This window comes from Panthera tigris, chromosome C1, assembly GCF_018350195.1.
Source record: "Panthera tigris isolate Pti1 chromosome C1, P.tigris_Pti1_mat1.1, whole genome shotgun sequence".
In the NCBI taxonomy this organism is placed as follows: Eukaryota; Metazoa; Chordata; class Mammalia; order Carnivora; family Felidae; genus Panthera; species Panthera tigris.
Window position 1 is genome coordinate 2,897,501 of NC_056667.1, and position 18,980 is coordinate 2,916,480.

General features: G+C 56.0%; 1 protein-coding gene across 1 annotated transcript in view; it reads left to right on the plus strand.

Annotated features, from left to right (window-relative positions):
* The window catches only part of AJAP1 (adherens junctions associated protein 1), a 58,380-nt gene that overhangs the window by 35,015 nt on the left and 4,385 nt on the right, over positions 1-18,980 (plus strand). The window contains exon 4 of the mRNA XM_042997346.1: positions 18,781-18,868. Coding sequence (XP_042853280.1) covers positions 18,781-18,868 — 88 coding nt within the window. The remainder of the gene's footprint in view (positions 1-18,780; positions 18,869-18,980) is intronic.

Genomic DNA, 18,980 nt, shown 5'->3' on the forward strand with positions numbered 1-18,980 from the left:
CATCCTCGGAAGGACCCGAATGTCCAGCACTGACCGCTCCCAGTCTGCTCCGAAGCCGATTTCGCACCATGGCTGAGAATTCGTTGTGTGGCTCAGGACGATAACAGTCACGTTTAGTACAGACTACTTGCACTGCACTCTGTTCTTTCAAATTTCCGTTCTCTGGTCGGCACCAGCTGGGACGGTGCTTCTGCAGAAGGGACACCAGGCTTTAGGTTCCCCTGTTCGCTTGGTTGTCCTCAGCGTGGCCTCTGGAAATGCACCCTTCCCTGAGAAATCGCCTGCCCCACATTGGGATTTTAGTTGACGAGGCGGCTGGTGACCTTTGGTGTCTCAGGTGAGATAATGGTGCATCACCGGTCACCGCACGCTGCAGTGGGAAGGTGCCGGGTCCCCGTGGTCCCTGCACCTGCTGGATGGTACAGAGGGTGCAAACCGCCTGCAAGGAACCCTCGCTCCACAAGGCGGGTGGGCGGGCCAGGCCGTGCTGCTGGGAGACTGTGCTGGTCCAGCCCACGGCTCTGCCACAGAAGACCCCTCCCCTGAAGGTTCAGCTGTCTGACCCCATGGAATCCCAACTTTACTGTTAGTGTAGCTCCTTGGGGCTGTTGGGCTCAACAGAAATTGTGCTCAACTGTCTAGAGGCCGGGAGTCTGGGACCCAAGTGTGGACAGGGCCATGGGGAGGATCCTTCCCACCTCTTCCACTCCCAGGGGTTCCTGGGAGTCACCTGGACCTCTGCCTCTGTTGCCTCATGGCCTCTATCTTCTGTGTGCGTTTCTGTGTGCTCCCCCCCTTTCTTATAGGGACACTGGTCACCTTGCCCCGGTATGACCTCATCTTAACTAATCACGTCTGTACGACCCTGTGTACAAGTAGGGTCACATTCTGAGGTTCTGGGGTTGGGACTCCAGCCTATCTCTTGGGGGGGGCACTTTTAGTTTCTAAACTCTTGTACATGCTAAGCCCCCACCCCGACCCCTGAGTTCAGCGTCGAAAGCTCCTGGCATTTCAGTCCTGTTGGCTTTGTATCCCTGCTGGGTTGTGAAGAACCAGGGAGCAGCCGACGGGTTGCCCCCAGGCCCCACGGGCCCCACACGTCTGCCTCGCACGGGACATGAGTCAAGCACCACCTTCGAGCCGTGCCGGGCTTTGCGCCACAGAGACGCCTTGGAGAAGTCCCCTTGTCTTGGAACCTTGGTCTTTTTATCTGCAAAGCTGAGATAACATCTGACTTGCCACCCGCTGGGCCTGTGCAGTGTGGAGTCAGGGACACTGCAAGCCCAGGGCGTGGGCCTCATGGGCCGCAGGTGCTTCTGTGCATTTGCCCCTGCCCTTCTCAGAGCGAGTGCTTGGAGGACAGTTGACCGGGAGGGAGGCTGTGTGGGAGGCGCGAGCAGAGAAGGGGCGCTGCAGGTAGGATGAAGGGATTTGGGTGTCTGCTCGTCCACCAGGAACATGCACAGAGGGACGCAGCGACCGGGACACCGGAGGTGTGCAGGGCCCCCGCACGTAGGGGAGGGCGTATGCGTGTGTGGGTTCTGTTTGCCAGTGTGTGTCCACACGCGTGCACCAGAGGAGATGGGAGGTGTGGAGGCATTTCACAATGCACTTGAGACCTCTGAGCTACACAAGGGCCTAGGAGGTGACCAACGGGACCTGACGGGTGACCTTGCCACCCTCATAACTCTTAAAAATGGGTTTTGAGCCTGAGGGAGCGGTGTGCCTGGCAGTCGCTGCCCTTACACACAGAATGCCATCCTTCGCCAGAGCAGGACCAGCAGGTCCCCTAAGCATGAGGCTGATGTGGGGCACGTGCCATGGCGGGGGGCACCGCAAACCCCAGACATCTCCTGTGAGACCCCTTCGTTCTCCACCCCCATGGGGGGACACTGCAGTCACCTCAGGAGGAGGGTGAGGTGGACCCCTGTTTGGTCTGATTGGACTAGAGAAGAAGGGATCTAACCTTCCGAGAGAGGGAAAGAGGGAAAGAGAGAGAGAGAAGAGCAATGTGGGTGTTCATCTCCAACAACACCATCCAGTGTCCCAGGGAGAGGGTGACGGTTCAGATGGGGTGGCCAAGAGACAGGGACGAGAACCCCACCACCCTGACCCAGACTTGGGGGGGTGAGTGAGGCAGTGGTCACTCTTGCTGATTCCTGTCGCAGAATCCAAGATGCGGAGTGGTCAGCCAACCTCCCTGCCTGGGGTCGCCAAGCCGGTGGTGACCGGGCCACTTCTGGAACCTGCCTCGGTGGCCCGAGCCCAGCCCTCCGTTGCCCTGGGCGCTCCCACTGCCAGGGACTCCTGCGGGGCCTGCCTGGGCAGGTGCACCTCCCACACCACTCTTGCTTCCTCATCATGATCGTTTCTTCTTCACCTCCATCCGGAGATAGTATCATGGGTGCCGGACCTGGCAGAGCTCTTTGTGGCCCGGGGAGGGTCTGGGCATCTTGGCCCAGTGCCCTGCAGTTCCGGAACGTGGGCTACGTGATGAGCCTGGGGGGCAGCGCTCTCTGCCTCCGTGCGGGGGCCTCTCTGCCCAGCCCACAGCCGGGGTGTGCCGCAGCCCTCATGGTGTGCACGTTCTGCCGGGGACCTCTTCCCCGGTTCTACCCAGGACCCGGCTTATGTCACCCGAAGACGAGAGAGCTGGTGAACACACCAGATGATAGCGTTTTGTGCGAGAGGACAGAATGCAGTGGAGACAAAAGCCAAGGGAAAAAGCATCCCTGCTCTTTGCAATGTGCGTTTCCATTTCAGGAATGATGAGAGCGGGTCACGGAGCACTGACTCACGGCCAGACCTGGGCAGACGCCCAATGCACAGGTACCTCTGAACACAGAGGCTGAGGGGCTGGCCGGGATGGGGGTGGGGGCCTGGCTCCTGGACTGGGCCTCCTGCTCACCCCCCGTCCTAATGCCACCAGACCCCCTCCAGGCCATACACCTGCCAGCTCCTTGGATGGTGACGGCGCTGCCCGCCGTGAGACAGGACAAGTTAGCCAGGGAAGCCGCTGTGCAGAGTACAGGGCTCGGTGCACAGAGGAAATCGTCACAGATGCACGAGGAGGGTAAAGCCGAGCGTGTCCTGAAAGGAGGGGCTGAAAGGAGGAGGCACCACTGGCGACATCCACGGGATGGAAGGACAAGGAAGGAACAGGTTTGCTTTGTGCTTAGGGGTGCAGGTACCCCAGGGCAAGATCCCAACAGACAGGACGATGAGAACAGAAGATGCCGTGGGCCCGGTCAGGGTGGAGATGGTAACCATGGCTCTGAGAGTTGATGGGATTGCCTGGGCGGGGGGAGCGCAGCGCAGTTGCCGTGAACCCCGTGTCTGCCGCCCTGCGGAGCTAGGGAGGCCGAGGGTCCACCTGGCACGAAGCAGGTGCTGAAGAAACAGGAGTATTCTGTCGCAGGGTGTAAATCAGATACATAAGCGGAGCTCAACACAGCTTGTGCGTGGAGTCCTCGGAGACGGGGGCTTCCATTCGTTCTTTGCTTCTCAGCGACACCCCTCGCGTCAGGACCCAGGATTTTCTTGTTGCTCTGAATCCCTTCAGCCAGTAAGAAACGATCTTGACTTCCCACGCCTTCTTCCCACACATCTCCTCCCAATTACGCTGTCACCTCAATGATTTATTCCTCTTACAAGGAGTTTGCCTCTCAAAAGACATGTATAAAACCAGGACCAAAATGGTGAATTCAAGGCGTCAGATGCGGGCTGGAGCCCCAGGACGTGGCAGGTCTTGGGGAGCCCACGGAGACACATCCTGATGCAGAAGAGACCGTGTGCACCATTTTGCTTGGGCCTCGTCGTGCTCCTGTGGTTCCTCACCACGTGGCCCTTGTTCCGGCCACCAGACAGGTCCCGCCCAGGGCCCTTCCTGATGGTGTGTCCCTCCTCTGAAGAGTCCAGCTGGAGCCCATCACAGACCTCCTCCTCAGGCAGAATCTTATGTCGCTGTTGCTGGAAAGGCCCGACTGTGCTGATCAACCCAAACGTTTTCAAAGTCCTTTCTAGTGAAATCTTGTACCCCCAGTACAGAGAACGGGTTGAAAGAGGACAGCACAGGAAGGAGAGAGAGAGAGAGAGGGCCTCAGGCCCTCCTCGATTCTCCTCCAACCCCTGAAAGTACAGTGTCCAGGCTCAGCAACCGATGTAGACTCAGGTCCTCATTACACAAGTGGGGAGAGCAGGACCGAGAAAGGAAGAAACCCCAGCTGCCCAGGGCCAGTCCCACTGGAATTAGCGGGAACAGATTCTATTTGCTTCAAAAATACCCACGTGTTTTATTTGTATGCGCACATATGAATTATTCACGTACGTGATCTGTACATGAGATATTAGTATTTATACGTATCGCCATTCCCTCTGGAAAGTCTCAGTCTTGTAACCTGTTCTCTTTACTATATTAACCACCTGTAATTTTGGAGTCAGCACCTGGTAACACAAACACCTAGATATTCTGTGAGACCACTGCTTTGGTCTGTTGTGTCCTTCCTCTTGGATTTTACTCTTTGGTGCTGTCCTCTGGTGTGCCTGGTAAACTTGCGTTCAGTGCTGGACATTGTGGATGAGAAGCGGTGGACAGGATTTGATCTGAGGTGGGCGCACATCAAAAGGGTCGTATTTCATAGCGCGTGAAGATGAGTTGCAATTCGAATGTCAGTGGCCACAGGCGGAGTCTTCCTGGGACACGGCTGCACCTGTTGCTTTGCCTGTATCTGTGGCAGCTTTGGAGATGAGACCCTATCAGCCTCCAAGCCTAAACCACTAACCCCTGGTGCTTCACAGGAAACGTCTGGGACTCCTGCCCCTGAGGCCACCCCTCAGCCACCTCGGCTGAGATCATGAGGACTGGAAGCTAGGTTTCCGTCTTTCTGGAAGGCCCGTCCCCCTCGGAAGGCTTCAGCCCCCATTTCTGTCTGCAGCCTACACACGCCTCCTTGACTCCAAACGGCTGTCATCTTGGAGGTGGGACAACAACGCCTCTTCTGTTCTTCAAACTCGCAGGGAGTTCCTGGCTTCTGATCCCCCAGACTGAGGTGGTTTCTGCTTATTCTCTTTGGCGGGGCCTCAGTCTTGGGCTTTGAAAGGCCGTCTTGCAATCATGGGTTCAAATGTCATCAGGACCACACGTCAAAGCAAAGGGCAGCTGTTCCCCAGCCTCCGTCTCCCACCACGTGCCACCCCTCCCCTGCACCTCCCACCCCTCAGGCCCTCCTCCCTGCTCTCCTGGCATCGCGGGGACCAGTGCCCGGAGCCACCACTGCCTGGGCCTATCCTGTCCTGCCCTTCCCAGCTGTCCAGACAGGTCGCCCTGCTTTGGAGCTGGGGTGGGTGGGGACAGTAGTGACTCTTAAGTGCCCCCTCCTGGTGGGAGAAGGGGGTCAGACAACTTCCTGAGGGCAGTGGGCTGGCCATGCGGGACCCCTGGTTGGGGGAGGGGGCATTTGGGCCTGTTGAATACGTGTATTTGTCTGTTTATTGTTTTTAATAAAATGGTAGTTAGCATGCAACCGGTGGCCGCCGTTGGGATTAACGACATTCCCCAGCAGGAAGCTTTTAAAAAGTGCTCCGAGCACCCCTGCGGGAAGCTGGTGGACTTCTCTCCCACACTCCCCGCCCCGTCCAAATTGCATTGCAATTTCCTCAAACTTTAGGGCTTCGCAGTGGTTTTAATGGAACGCAGGGATAGCCATCTCCCTCCCGCTGGCTCCGTTGACATTGTCAGTGAATTTTGAAGGCAGAGCCGACGGCCAGCTGAGCACCGGGCTCTGTCTGCAAGCTGCACCGTGCTCTGAAGGGATGTGGCCGGACCCTCCCTCCCTTCCTGCCCCTCGGGCTCGGTTCAACCCTAAAGGCCTGACTCTGAGCTCGCCGAGTCCCTGGAAGGCAGCTGTGGATGGGCTTCCCCAGCTCCGCCAGCGTGCAGACGAGTGGTGGCCACCACAGGGCCCTGCAGCAAATGCCAGCCGAGGTCAGGGGCTTGGCTGCGCAGGACGCTGCTCGGCGGTGGCTGGAGCTCCACACAGCGAGTCCAGGACCAGTGCTCCCCGGATGCTCTGGGTGGTGCTCATAGCCCTCGTAGGTCGTGGACAGCCCTTCTCTGACTTCCGATCGCCGGAAGCTGTATGCTGCAGAATTCCACGGGGACCAGGTTCCGCCCGGGGTTCAGACACCACGTGATGCGAGAGGAGGGCGCCTGTTTCGGGTTGTACGGGGGGTGCTGGGTCAAACCAACTTTAGGACACAGGCTTCTTTACCAGACAGTTCTCAAGCTCGTGTGTCAGGGGCCTCTAGTGGGGAGCTCAGCTTCCCGCACGGAGCCCCCCGTTCCAACGACAGCACAAAACTCTCGCTTTGGAACGCTGAGAAGCGTCTTTAGGGAGGGCCATGGTCTGCATCCCCCTTAGCCCCTGTGGGTGGGTGCCTTCAGCTGCCCACAGACACCTCCCGAAACTCTTCTCTTCTACAAAGCAAACCCAGTCTGTCCCGTATCCCTTCTGCGTCCTGTGTGCCAGAACTCAGTTTCCAAGGGGAGACCCTGGGACCATGGCTCGTATGTGAGTAGCTGCTCAGGGACATGGCGACAGAGTGAGTGAGATGTGGCGCCTGCTAACGTCTGACACCCTGAGCGCTCTGGACCTGAAGCCGCCCTGCCCCGCGGGGAGTAGTCATCTCCTGTATTGTGTCCTGGGGCCTCCCTGTCAGTCTCCTGTGACCCTGGACCGTGCGGTTCCTTCTCTTTGCCTGGAAGACCGCCCTCCCCCTTCACTGAGAGTATCAGTTAGCTGCCGTCCCAGCAACGAACGGCACCAAACTCAGGGTGTAAACCTGCTGCATCTGGGCCCGGCACGTTCTCCTGGTGACAGCAAACGTGCGAACGAGCCTGTGCCCCACGCACGGCCCAGAGGCGACTGCTGGGGCAGGTCACCCCCTCCTTGGGTGGGGGACACTGCAAAGTGATGCAGCCAGGAGTGTGGCCGGAGGGCGGGGTGAAGACTTGGGGCCCCCAAGTCTTGCCTGATTGCCTCCATCCTGGGCCATCATGGTACCTTTTGTCATTGAAGCCTTTGTCACGACACAATGCACGTTTACTCCCGAGCGTGATGGTTGGCGCCTGCCCCTCCGGCCCCTAGACTGCGACGTGCGCGTGGTGGGGACCGGGCTGCAGCTTAGTGTCTAGCCTGTGTCTGCACATAGTAGGTCCTCAGCTGTTGAACGAACATGTAACACTGTCACTTTTCCATCATGTGACATCGGGGGCAGTCAGACCCAGCCTGGGGACGAGGGAGGATAGGGCGGCCGTCTGAGGTCCTTGTGGGCACAGCAGAGACACGTCCCCTCTGCCTCACTCTTCCTGAAGGGCACACTGACGTGCCTCTGCTCCACGACAGCACGGCTCCCCTGGGACGGCCCTCAGGAGTGACCCCGGTGGATACGGGGCAGCTTCCACCAGAAATCAGGTTCTCAGGGCTGCATCCAAACACTGCTTTTTTCTGCCCAAGACCCCCCGGACAGGAGCCGCGATGGCACCTGCTCTGCCCCGGGCGCTGGGTGGGGGCATCCTGTGTGTCCTTTTGGCCTCCAGGGAGGCTCAGGAGGCAGGTGGCTCAGAGCCTCAGATCCGTGCTGGGGCAGAACGCGAGTGAGCCCGCTCTAGGTGCGGCTGAGCTCGTGGTGACGTCTGTGACCGTCCCATAGTTCTGTCCTTACCCGTGACACACCGACAGGTAAGGGTCTTCTCGCCAGGGTCCGCCTCCGCTATCTGGCCAGCATCTGGGAACCGCTTCCTAGGCCCTTGTGTCTCTGCCTGCAGGCCCGAGAGGACTTGCCAGGCTCTGCCCTGCCCCTGCGGCTGCTAGACAGCATCTGTGTCCTGGGCCACAGTCAAGATGCTGAGATGCCACTGAGAATCAGGAGGAGACAAGTGCACAAGCCACAGGAAGTGGATACCCTCCAGTCTGGGCCCTGTCCTTTGGGCTTGGGTAGGCGTCTGGGGCACAGGGAATGTATTTTTAAAGAGATCCCCAACTAAAAAGATTAGCAGGACTCAGGCCTCCAGGACCAGCCTCTGGGTGGGAATCTGGCCATGGTGTGCCTGCTGGGCTTTCCGATACACAGTAGGCATTGGTCCGTCCCTTTATCTAGAATGCACGTAGCAGGCACCTGCTCCATGCCACGCACGGAGCTGGTACGCCCAGCACCAGCCGTCCTGCACCAGGAAGGCGGCCTGAGCCTCTGCCCACACTCCACGTAAGTGACGCTAAGCAGGGCGAGAGCCACTGCCCTCCGCACACGCACTGAGCGCTGGCTCCCAATCTGGAGCTCCATGGCGCTGCTGGCGCGTCCTCTGGGGGACGGGAATATCCAGGTCGCACGGCGAGGATGCTCTGAGAGGGAGGGCAGCCAGGTTTTGCGGGGGAGCGCGTGCTGTTTGCTTGGCGGTTCGATCCATTCACCACTGTATGGGCTAAATGCGGACTCCGTCCCGGTGGCGGGTGCCAGTGGCCCTGGTGACTAATCCAGCCAGAGACTCCGCAGCTGACTCGTGGGCCCCAGAGCCCGGGCCACCAGGCCCACGGCAGTGAACCATGGCTGCTCTCCTCACAGAAGCTCCTCTGCTGGTCTGAGGTTGGCTGATGGGCACCACGGGGGCGTCCCTCCCCAGCCCCCCGACCTCTCGTTAGAGAGGAGCGATGCTGGCTTCCCCCTGCACCCTCCTTCCTCATCGCCGTCCTTTGCTGAGATGGCCCAGTGCTCTTGGGACTTAAGTCCAGGAAGTGGGTCGTTTCCATGTTGGCTACTGAGCTCAAAGCTGAGTATCAGCTGCTTCTGTTTTTGAATGAGATGAGCAGTAAGTTCAGTGTGTGCGTGCAAGCCTGTGTGTGCGTGCATGTGGTGCCTATGTATGCGTGCCTGTGTGCGTGCAAGCCTGTGTGTGCATGCATGTGGTGCCTGTGTGTGCGTGCCTGTGTGTGTGCAAGCCTGTGTGTGCGTGTGTGTGCATGCATGGGGTGCCTGTGTGCGTGCAAGCCTGTGTGTGCGTGCATGTGGTGCCTGTGTGTGCGTGCCTGTGTGTGTGCAAGCCTGTGTGTGCGTGTGTGCGCATGCATGGGGTGCCTGTGTGTGTGCAAGCCTGTGTGTGCCCATGCACCATGCACCCTGGGAGGCAGTGGCAAACAAGGCTGGGGAGAGGGCAGAGAGAGGCGGGTTGGAGAAGCTGCGATGCTCATGCTTTGAAAGCCACCCTGAGGTTGAGAATCTCAACCTCTGTGCGGAGGGAGTTGTGTTTCCCTCGGGACTGGCCTTTCTGCTCAGAAACACTGCCTGTGAGTGAGCAGGTCTGAGCCGGCCTCTGAGGCCGCGGGGCCCAAGGCGGGAGGCACATTTCCTGGGCCAGGATTCAGCATCCTGGTCACTGCTGCGCAGTGAAGGGGAGTCAGAGGGACCAGATGGATGGGGCCTGGCCCCCCGGTGTAACCCCTTCTTGGAGCTGGTAAATTACCTCGGAGATGCTTATCCAGCCTGTGCTGTCCTCCACGAGGGGCCCCTGTGCGTGGGGTCCTACGGCGGGAGAGGCCCTGAGACCAGGGGTGGGCAGGGGCACGGAGGGCCAGCCCTCATTCTCCCTAGCCTCCCTCGCCCCCGTCCTCGCCGGTCACACACAGCGGCATCCACTGTGGAGTTCTCGGGGGCCCTCTAGGGCAGGGGTCCCCAACTCTTTCCTAAAGGGACAGATAGCAGCTCTTTTAGGCTTTCAGGCCACACGACTGGACCCTGTCCTGGAGGCACAGGAGCAAGCTCAGACATCACGTCCAGGAATTTGATGAGGCCACGTGCCAATAAAACTTTATTGACAGACTCAGATGGTGGGGCTGGCTTTGGCCCTCAGGGCCCAGTTTTCTGACCTCTGCTTCAAGGCCTCTCTGCTCAGCGTGGTGTCCGGGACCCCAGAGAGGGGGAGACAGGCAAACCGCAGCCCCATTTGTCACCAAGCCCTGGGGGGTGGGGTTCGTGTGTGTGCAGGGAGGAGGTGCATGGCTCGCGGCCACACGGGGAAGACTCCTGCTGTGGGCCTACTGTGCGCCAGCCACACGGCTAATGGTGTTCCCACATCCTCTGAATTAACTCTGCTGAGAGAGAATCATGAGGCCAAGCAAGTATGTGAACCTCTAGGGCCGCCAGGGAGAAGCCCACGGAGGTTGGCGGCGGGGGGGGGGGGGGGTTGGTGCTCAGAGCAATGGAAATTTGTTCTCTCGAGGTTCTGGAGGCCTGAAGCCAAAACTAAGACTCCAGTAGGGCCGCGCCTTCTCTGAAGGTTCTAGAAGAGGGTCCTATCTGTCTCCTCCAGCTTCTCCTGGTTGCTGTCAGCCATGGGCTCCTGACTCTGGACTCCTGACCCCTCCGCCCTCTACGTCGCTGTCATGTGGAGTTTTTCCATGTCTCTCTGTGCCCTCTTCGGGGTTTTTGAAAGACACCAGCCATTGCATTGACCGCCCACCCTAAATCCAGGATGATTTCATTTCAAGATCCTGAAGTAATTAACTAAATCTACAAAGACTCTATTTCCAAATGAGGTTATATTCTGAGGTTGCACAAGTGGACATGAATTTGGGGTGAGGGACCAGGATGCTTGTCCTGGGTCTTGTGACACTGTCCGTCCCACTACAGAGGGACCAGGCTGCTTGTCCTGGGTCCTGACTCTCAGGTGCCAGCACCAGCTGTCTTGGGGCTGGCTGAAGTCTGCTGTCTGGTGGATCGTGGCTTTGAGAAGTACAGCGAGGGCCTCCGTGGCTCTGCCTGACCACCCCCCACCCCCGCCCCACCCGAGGCTCCTGGGCCTCCACAAAGCATTTCAGCTCAGGTGTATTCGGTCCCCAGGACCGTCATAACAACATACCCGAGTGGGTGGTGGAAACAGCAGGGTTTTACTGCCTTAGACTTCGGGAGGCCAGAGGTTGAGAGCAGGGCCGTGCTCCCTCTGAAGGTTCCAGGGGAGGATATCCCAGCCTCTGTCCCGGCTTCTGGTGGTTCATGGGCTCTGACGGCGGGAATCCAGCCTTGTCCCTGTGTGCATATCTGTCTCCAAATCCCCCCTTTTTATAAGGACACTAGTCATATTAGGTCAGGGCCACTGACCCCAGTGTGCCCTCATCTTAACTAAGTACGTCTGCAATGACCCTGTTTCCAAATAAGGTCACGTTCTGAGGCACCAGCAGGTAGGGCTTGCACATATGAGTTCTGGGGAGACACAGCTCAATCCATAAAATGAGGACACCACTGGAAGTGAATGGGCTTTCCCAGCCTCTCTGCCCACCACATCCCACCCTTTCCGTGGACTCCAGTGTGTTTGTTTGAGTCTGGACCCAGATGCTGTGCTATCTTTTTGGCCCCCAGCTCCCTCTGTCTCCCCACGGTGCTCTGAAATTCAGGGGAGTCTTCAAATGCAGAGAAAGTTTCCTCGTGTGAGGAATTTGCTCCTCGATGTAGCTGACCTGTGGATGGGACAGCTTTAGTTGAGCCTGATGACAGGAGACCAAACCCAATTTGGGGGACCCTAGCCAGTGGGGTGTGCATGCTGATGCCCAGGCTCTCCCTAGATCATAGCAGCATGGCCATTGGCCATCCCCCGTGGGGAAAGAACCAGTGTCCTCCAGCGGGCTGTGCGGGAGAGCAGCCAAAGGCATGGGTCCCAGACCAGGCCTGCTGGGGTTGGAGTCACGGGTTTGCTGGGTCTTAGCTGTATGTGCACTAAAGGATTAGCTTTGCTCAAAGGAATGACCTTGACCCCAGCTCCTGGGAGGTCACCGTAAGCCTTCCAAATGTCTTCCCTGATAAGAATGTCCTGGTTTACCAGATAGCCTGCACTAATAATGTGGTTTACGGTGGGGGCCTTGGGTTACAGGGTGTCAGCTCATCGGGCCGGCCATGACTACATGACCAAGCCACTGAGCAGACTGGACACCCAGGCTCAGGGGGCTTCCCAGGCTGGCGACACTCTGCGCGTGTTGTCGGGCATCGTCACTGGTGGGAGGTAGGGCTGCCCACGTTCCTCTGCTGGGAGGGGACGGCTGTGGGCTCCTGCCTGGCCTCTCCTGGACTCTGCCCCCTGCCCCCTCCTCATTGCTGATCTTAATCTGTGCTTTTTCCCACTGTAGTAAACCAAAACTGAGTGTTAATGCTTCGTTCAGTTCTGTGAGTCCTTTGAGTGAATTTGTGAACCTGAGAGTGGTCTTGGGGACCTCTCAGATTACGCCGTGCCACCTTGACAAAGTCCCCCAAACTCCCTGTAGAAGTGGGGAACATCTCTGCACCCACCTCATGGGTTGTGGGGAGCTGTGCGTGAATGATTCACTGAGAACACCGCCAGGCATCCACCGCCACTGAGAGGAGCGTGACGAGGTGGGTTCACCCACAGCAGACGCCAGAGGGCAGTTCCGCACACCCTCCCCCAGCCTCACCGTTGCTACTAGGAAGGAAGTACCTGAGGGAGAACAGGGACATCGTGATGGGCAAAGGGCCACATCTCACCTTTGTGGCTACGTGGGGTGTGGTCGGGACGTTTCTGACCCACTCACGAGGGGCCGCCACAGCAATGGTGTCCCAGCAAGTCAGTTTGGAGGGTGTGACCATCCAGGGTTCATATGGGGGACACCTGTTTCCTGGTGTCATTCATACATTTCTTCCTGTAGTGAGTAAACTCAGCACCTTTGACATTTTGGGCCAGATCATTCCTTCTTATGGGATCATCCTGTGCTCTGTAGGACATCTGCCAGCATCTCCGGTGTCTACCCGCTAGATGCCAGTAGGACCGACCCCTCACCTCCTTGTGACAACCAAAACTGTCTCTGGCCGTGGCCAGATGTCCCGGTTGAGGACAAACTGACTTGGGTCCTTTGATTCCTCGAGGACTTGCCTCTGCCCTGTTATCGTGAGGTGTTAGCACAGCCATTTCCAGAGGCGGACTCTGTCCTCTTTAGGCGGTGGTCCTGCTCGCAGCTGGAGAGAATTTCAATGAGAGGCAGCTTGCTTTCCACAGGGTCTTGGCTGGAGGCCCCCTCATCGCCCACCGTGTGGACACACTGCGGGGGTCACTCAGAAAAAGGCACACCCCTTGTGTCCTTGCCACAAAAGCTGGTAGCCTTGTTTTTCTGGAGCATCCTGGTTTGGGAAGATGCATTTCCCCTCAGCAGCCTTCCCCGCCCCGTCAGGTGGCCAGGTGCTTCAGAATGAGCCCAAACCCTGGAGCGCCTGCTCCTCAAGAAAGCTGGGCTGGCCTCTCCCCCGTCCTGCAGGGGATGCTGTGAGTGTCCCCGTATTCCCAGAGACTTTGTCAGAGATGTGCTGTGCAGTCTGTGTTTTGCAGCCTCTGTGGAAAGGAATGGTGTTTTTGCAGTGCAATTGGCCCTTTGGAAAACCCTGTCACCTCTCACCTGTCCAGCCCTTGAAGACAGGCGTCCCTGGATCCATTGGCCAACAGGTCTTTGTCCCCGCAGGGCAAGCGCATGAGATCCCTGTATCATAAAATGAGCTGCTGTCAGCACAGATGGGTCGTCCCTCTGCCTCAGCAAACTCCAGGGCCATCGTTCCTGCCTCCACCCAAGTGCACCAGCCAGATGTGCCCACACGCCCCTCAAGTGGTGGGAAAGAAGGCCCTCGGTGGCTTTGTTTTTGTCACGGACAGTGGCCTGTGTGCGATTCAGCTTCTATTTAATCAAAAACCCATCCAGACCTGGAGATAGATTACCAAGCCCACATCAATCTCCAGGGCCTGATCTTATTACAAAACACCACAAATATAACCATAAAAGCCCTATTGATTGATGCAGAGTTCGCTAATCCATCTGTCCCCATCCATTATTCCAGGTATAATTTTTCATTATCTGGATGGCAGCTGATTCCTAGCACATTAGTATACAGTGGCAATTACCAGGAGCAGAAAGAGCCCCTAAATTAGCAGGAACAATAACACCTGTCAGGAAGGGGCAGCAAGAACCCCCCGCACAGCACGCCGTGCACTCTGGGACCAGGTCTGAATTGCAGAGCATTTGAAGATGGATTCAATGGTGACCTTGTAAATAGAGGGGAGAAAGTTTGTGTTTTGTTGCTTTTCTGGGGGGTGGAGAGTGTGCATTCCCTTAAGGTAACATCATTGTTCACCGGATCGCAGCCTCCCTGACAGCGGGCTGTAGATACTCTACTAACATTGCCCTGTCCAGGGTCAGTGGGGTTTGGGGGACAGATGTTCCTGCCTGCATTATGCAATGGCCACAAGGGACCTGACCAGAGGGGACATTATTTAAGGTGTAAGTATCGGCAGAAAGGAGTGAGGAAGGAGAGAATCGGGGGAGAGAACCTCCTAAGAACCCTGTCATTTGTGTGGGGTGAGGAAAGCCAGTAGGGAAAGGTCCCTCTCCGTACACCGGTTCTGTGATCTGAAGGTTTCTTTTCACAAAATGCGGCTCCTTTTCTACCCCAATGGAGGAAATGGAGCCATATGGCTAAAATAATTCTGTGGGTCCTTGGAGGGACTACATTGGTAACATTCTCCCTGAGTTTTGGTGTCCAAACACCAAGAATCCAATCTATTGAGTTCTCAAGGGAACTGTCATGCAGCATGATCTATTCTCAAGCCCACCTCACACAGACAAACCCAGCGGGGTGAAACTGGCCAGTGAAATTCCCAGAACTCAGTAAACTTCTGAAGATGGAGGAGGAAGGTTCTAGTCTTCAGAACCAAAGGATTGCCATTGGAGTCCTGGCTTTAACCAATCATTCAAAACAGGTATATATTCTCATTAATTCATAAGACAAACCACCTTCAGCTATTCACCTAAGTTAGAGCCCAGCAGACTATAGCCTATGAGCCAAATCTGGCCGCTGCCTGTGTTTGTAAATAAAGTTTTATTGGCACACAGCCACGCCCATTGGTTGGCACATGGGCCATGGCTGGTCTGGCCCCGTAATGGCAGGATTGGGAAGTTGCAACAGAGACCACACTTCCTGCGAAACCTAAAATATTTACTCTCTGCCCCTTTATGGCCAGACTACAGGGATTTATACAGATGAAGGAAGGATGGCTGACATTTGGAGAGGACTACATAACAGGGCAGATGATTGAAACGGAACCACTTCTCACACGTTGTTCTGTTCTCTTCTTAGTAGCCGACCTCCCAAAGAAAGGAAATGAGGGGAGACATCCTTATGGATTTCTGTCTTCCAAACTGCTTCTTACAAGTGTCATTCTTGCCACATGTCAAAAGGCCTGATCCTTGTTCAGCCATCATGAGTATGGGGTCTATGGGATTGTCTTGTAGCCATTGATGTTTTGTGCATGAACCCAGGGGCCCATTAAGACCTATGGGCCAGGCATTGAAGCAGAAGGCTGTTTGCCTTGCAAAGGCAGTATGTGAGGAGTAGTCAGATGTTTGCCTCTAGCCAATTTTATGACCAGAATGTGGCCACAGATGGGTTAGTTTGGCGTTAGATATTTTATTTTCTCTGAGGCCCTGGAGCAGAGAATTGCCTTCCATCCTGGATCTGCCAAGTGATGATGGGAAAGTCACTTTACTCCTCAGCATCAGGCTCCTCGTTGGTCAGGCAGGTGAAAATGTGCAGGATGCTGATGGATTAAATCGATCATGTGTGAAGACTTAGCAAGGCGCCTGGCGTAGAGAGGTCTTTCCAGAAAGCATAGCCATTCTATTATTGTCGTATTTTTACCCAGATGATCTGGCTGGCTTTTAACCCATATATCATTTCTGCCAAATTTTAGTTTGGTAAGTTCTATGGAGGAATTTCACACCGAAGTCAGAAGAAGGGCCTCCAGAACAAGGCACACCTTGGAATTATATCTTTCTCCCTGTTCCCTTCATTTTTATATTCTACTTTTCAACTATAAATGTAATGTGTCCCATAGCTACAGTGGTAAGGGACTGTGTTAGAGCATGCGTGGGGCTAGGGGTGGATGTAAAGATGATGACACCCTTTCTTAAGGGGCTTCAGGGACTTATGAGGACCTCAAGCAAAGGGCTGATCTTCTGTTCTGAGAATCATCAGTGAGGGAGGGGGGCCCTTGAGCCAACCATTTCTCCCCCAGGCTTCAGTTTCTTACATCCATCAGACTGGGAGAATCAATGCTTTCCCATCCTAACCCACAGGGGGAATGGGAGGCAGTCAGACATCTAAGATGTGGCTAGTCTTGGAACTCCTCTCTTCCAAGGACTTTATCACTGAAGATATTCAACACAACAGAATTCCCATAGTAGGAAGATGAGAGGTCAAAATCTGGCAGTGCCCTATGCCTCCCATGGTCCTGCAGATGTTGGGGAAAGGACGGCACAGAGCTCTGCTCTTGAAAGGGCTCTCAGTGCCTCCAGCTAGGCCTTGCCTGGAAGTTCAACCAGCCCCTGATGCTCCTCTTGGCTCACCCACTCAGGGTATTCTTTTATATCACTAGCCTCCGTAGGTTGAATTCTCCTGACCTACAAGATGGAGGGTTTAGCCCAAGAAACAAAGACTCAGTTCTTGCCATGGGAGTTGGGGTGTAACCTGCCAACAAATGCCTGAGAAGCTTTTTGCATGGACCCAGAGCACTTCCCAAGGGATCTATCCGTGGAGGGGATGATGAGGCTCAAGAGCCTGCCTCCACGAATGTTCTTCTCCAGGAATGTAGATTAGAGAGGTGCCAGCCTCAGTCTTGGGAGAAAGGAGACCAAGACTGAGATTAAAGAAGGTCAGAGCAAAACCAGATGAATGAAATCTGAGCTCAGAATCATATACTACTGCTCTTATTACGAGCTTTGGAGCCAATAGACCCTATGTGATCCAGGGAACTTACTCAAACTGACCCACATAGTTTTCACTTCCATGACCGATGCTGACAGTATCTACCTTTGAGAGTTGTTATCAGGAATAAATGGGATCATGCACATCTGACAATTGCTACAACTTGTTGAGCATGCCTGAGATAATCATCACCACCATCATCACCATCATCACTCTCATCATCTCCACATTCATCACCATCATCACCACCGTCATCACCACCACCGTCATCATCACCACCACCATCATCCCCATCACCATCATCATCACCACCACCATCATGCCCATCACCACCACCATCCCCATCATCACTAGCACCACCACCATCATCATTGTCACCATCATCACCATCATCGTCACCATCATCACCGTCACCATCATCATCACTCACCATCAGCATCCTTTTCAACTCTTCCTCTGCCAACAAGGTCTCACTTGGGTGTTGGGGAAGCTGCTGAATAGTTAGGGATTACTGAAGCTGGTGAGCACTCCGTTGTTGGTGAGACAGAGGGTGGTTCCTGCGGCATAACTAGCTATCAGTTCCATTGCAAAGCTGACTTGGCAGTCTTAGATGAGAAAGTAAACTGGCCCAAAGGCTCATAGCAGGTGCCACAACTTGGGCATAGGTGTATGTTAAGCCATCGTCCAGAACGAGCAGTGAATGCTGCCACTTTAAAAACTGGGCAGTAGAGCAGCTCCAGGTGGGCACCGTGGCTGAGCTGGTCAGAACTAACACTGCTTGGCATGCAGGAGGTGCTCAGTAACTGGTTCCCGAATCAATGGATAAAAGAATAAATAAGGGGAAGTCTGTGACTTCCATGTACCAAATCCATGTGCCTTCTCCAGTTTTCCTAGCGGTGCTTATCCTGTGGGCTCGGGACGGGAATCCCTCACGACAAGCAAAAATATCCCGGATGATGGGCAAACGGGAGGAGAAAGCCTGTTTTCTGGTCATGCCAACCTTGAATCATTTATTAGCAATTCCCCCCACGAGGATCATATCCGGTAGAGAGGTAACATCTGTTTGCGAGACTGTGTCCTTGGGAGACCGCCAGAAAAATCTTCTACTCTGAGATTCTCCACACTGGGACACACACATGTGCTGTGCTCACCCACCCCCGCCCCCCCGGGACCTGCTGGGTCCCTCTGGGGTGATAGGTGGGCCTCTGCAGATGGACACCGGCAGTGGAGAGATGCAGGTGCTTAAACACCCAGGTGCAAGAACACAACAGGGCAGACGGGCACTTGGGTGGGGCAAGACGCTGCTGTGTGCAGGGCTCGGTGCGGAGCCCCCAGGACCTTTACGGCCTGGCTCCTCAGGTAGGGTTCTATCTGACTGGAGGAGGACAAGGCCTTTGCACGTGGCTTTTACGGACCAGTGGAGTCTGCTGAGGTTGCCCCCAGTGTCTGTGTTCTAGGAAGGTAGTGACAGATGTGTTGTCAGGAGGAAAAGAGCCTCAGGTAGAGGACCGGAAGTGGGAGCCTTTCCTACCACCCCAGTGATCCAAGTACCCCTGAGTCTGCCGGGGGGTGTCAACCCACGTTCACTGTGCCCCACATTCCCAACAAACCCTGGGCCGTCCTGGCTACTCCTGCATCAGGCCAAATGCGCTGCTACTCAGAGGTGCTGCCCCTCACCCAGGTGGGAGGAGTGGTGACAGGGGCTGGAGGAATGCGCCAGCCAGAGCCTACCTGGGCCAGGTGGCGGGCTCAGCAGGTAGGTGCGAGAAAGGACACAGCTGCCCGCGGGCCCGGTCACAGCTGGGGGACCCAGAGAGGCCGGGGCTGGGGCCTCGCTTCCTGGACTTCAGGTGACAACGGTGCTGGTAGCCAGGGCACCTGGGGAAGGAGAGACCTGAGTTGGCAGGAACAAGGCCCTGCCCCTGCTGGGCTCCTCTGCTCACACCCTGGTCTCACGGCTGCCCCCCACTTCCTCTCTTCCAGGTCTGGCTGTTCATCAGATCATCACCATCACTGTCTCCCTCATCATGGTCATAGCTGCTCTGATTACAACTCTTGTCTTAAAAAACTGGTAAGGCTCCTCGGCCCCTCTGGCCTGGAAATGGGGGGTCCCCTGGGAAGTGTGCACAGAGGCTTTCCTACTTTTCAAACCCGGTCCCACATCACTGAGTTTTCATTTGGGT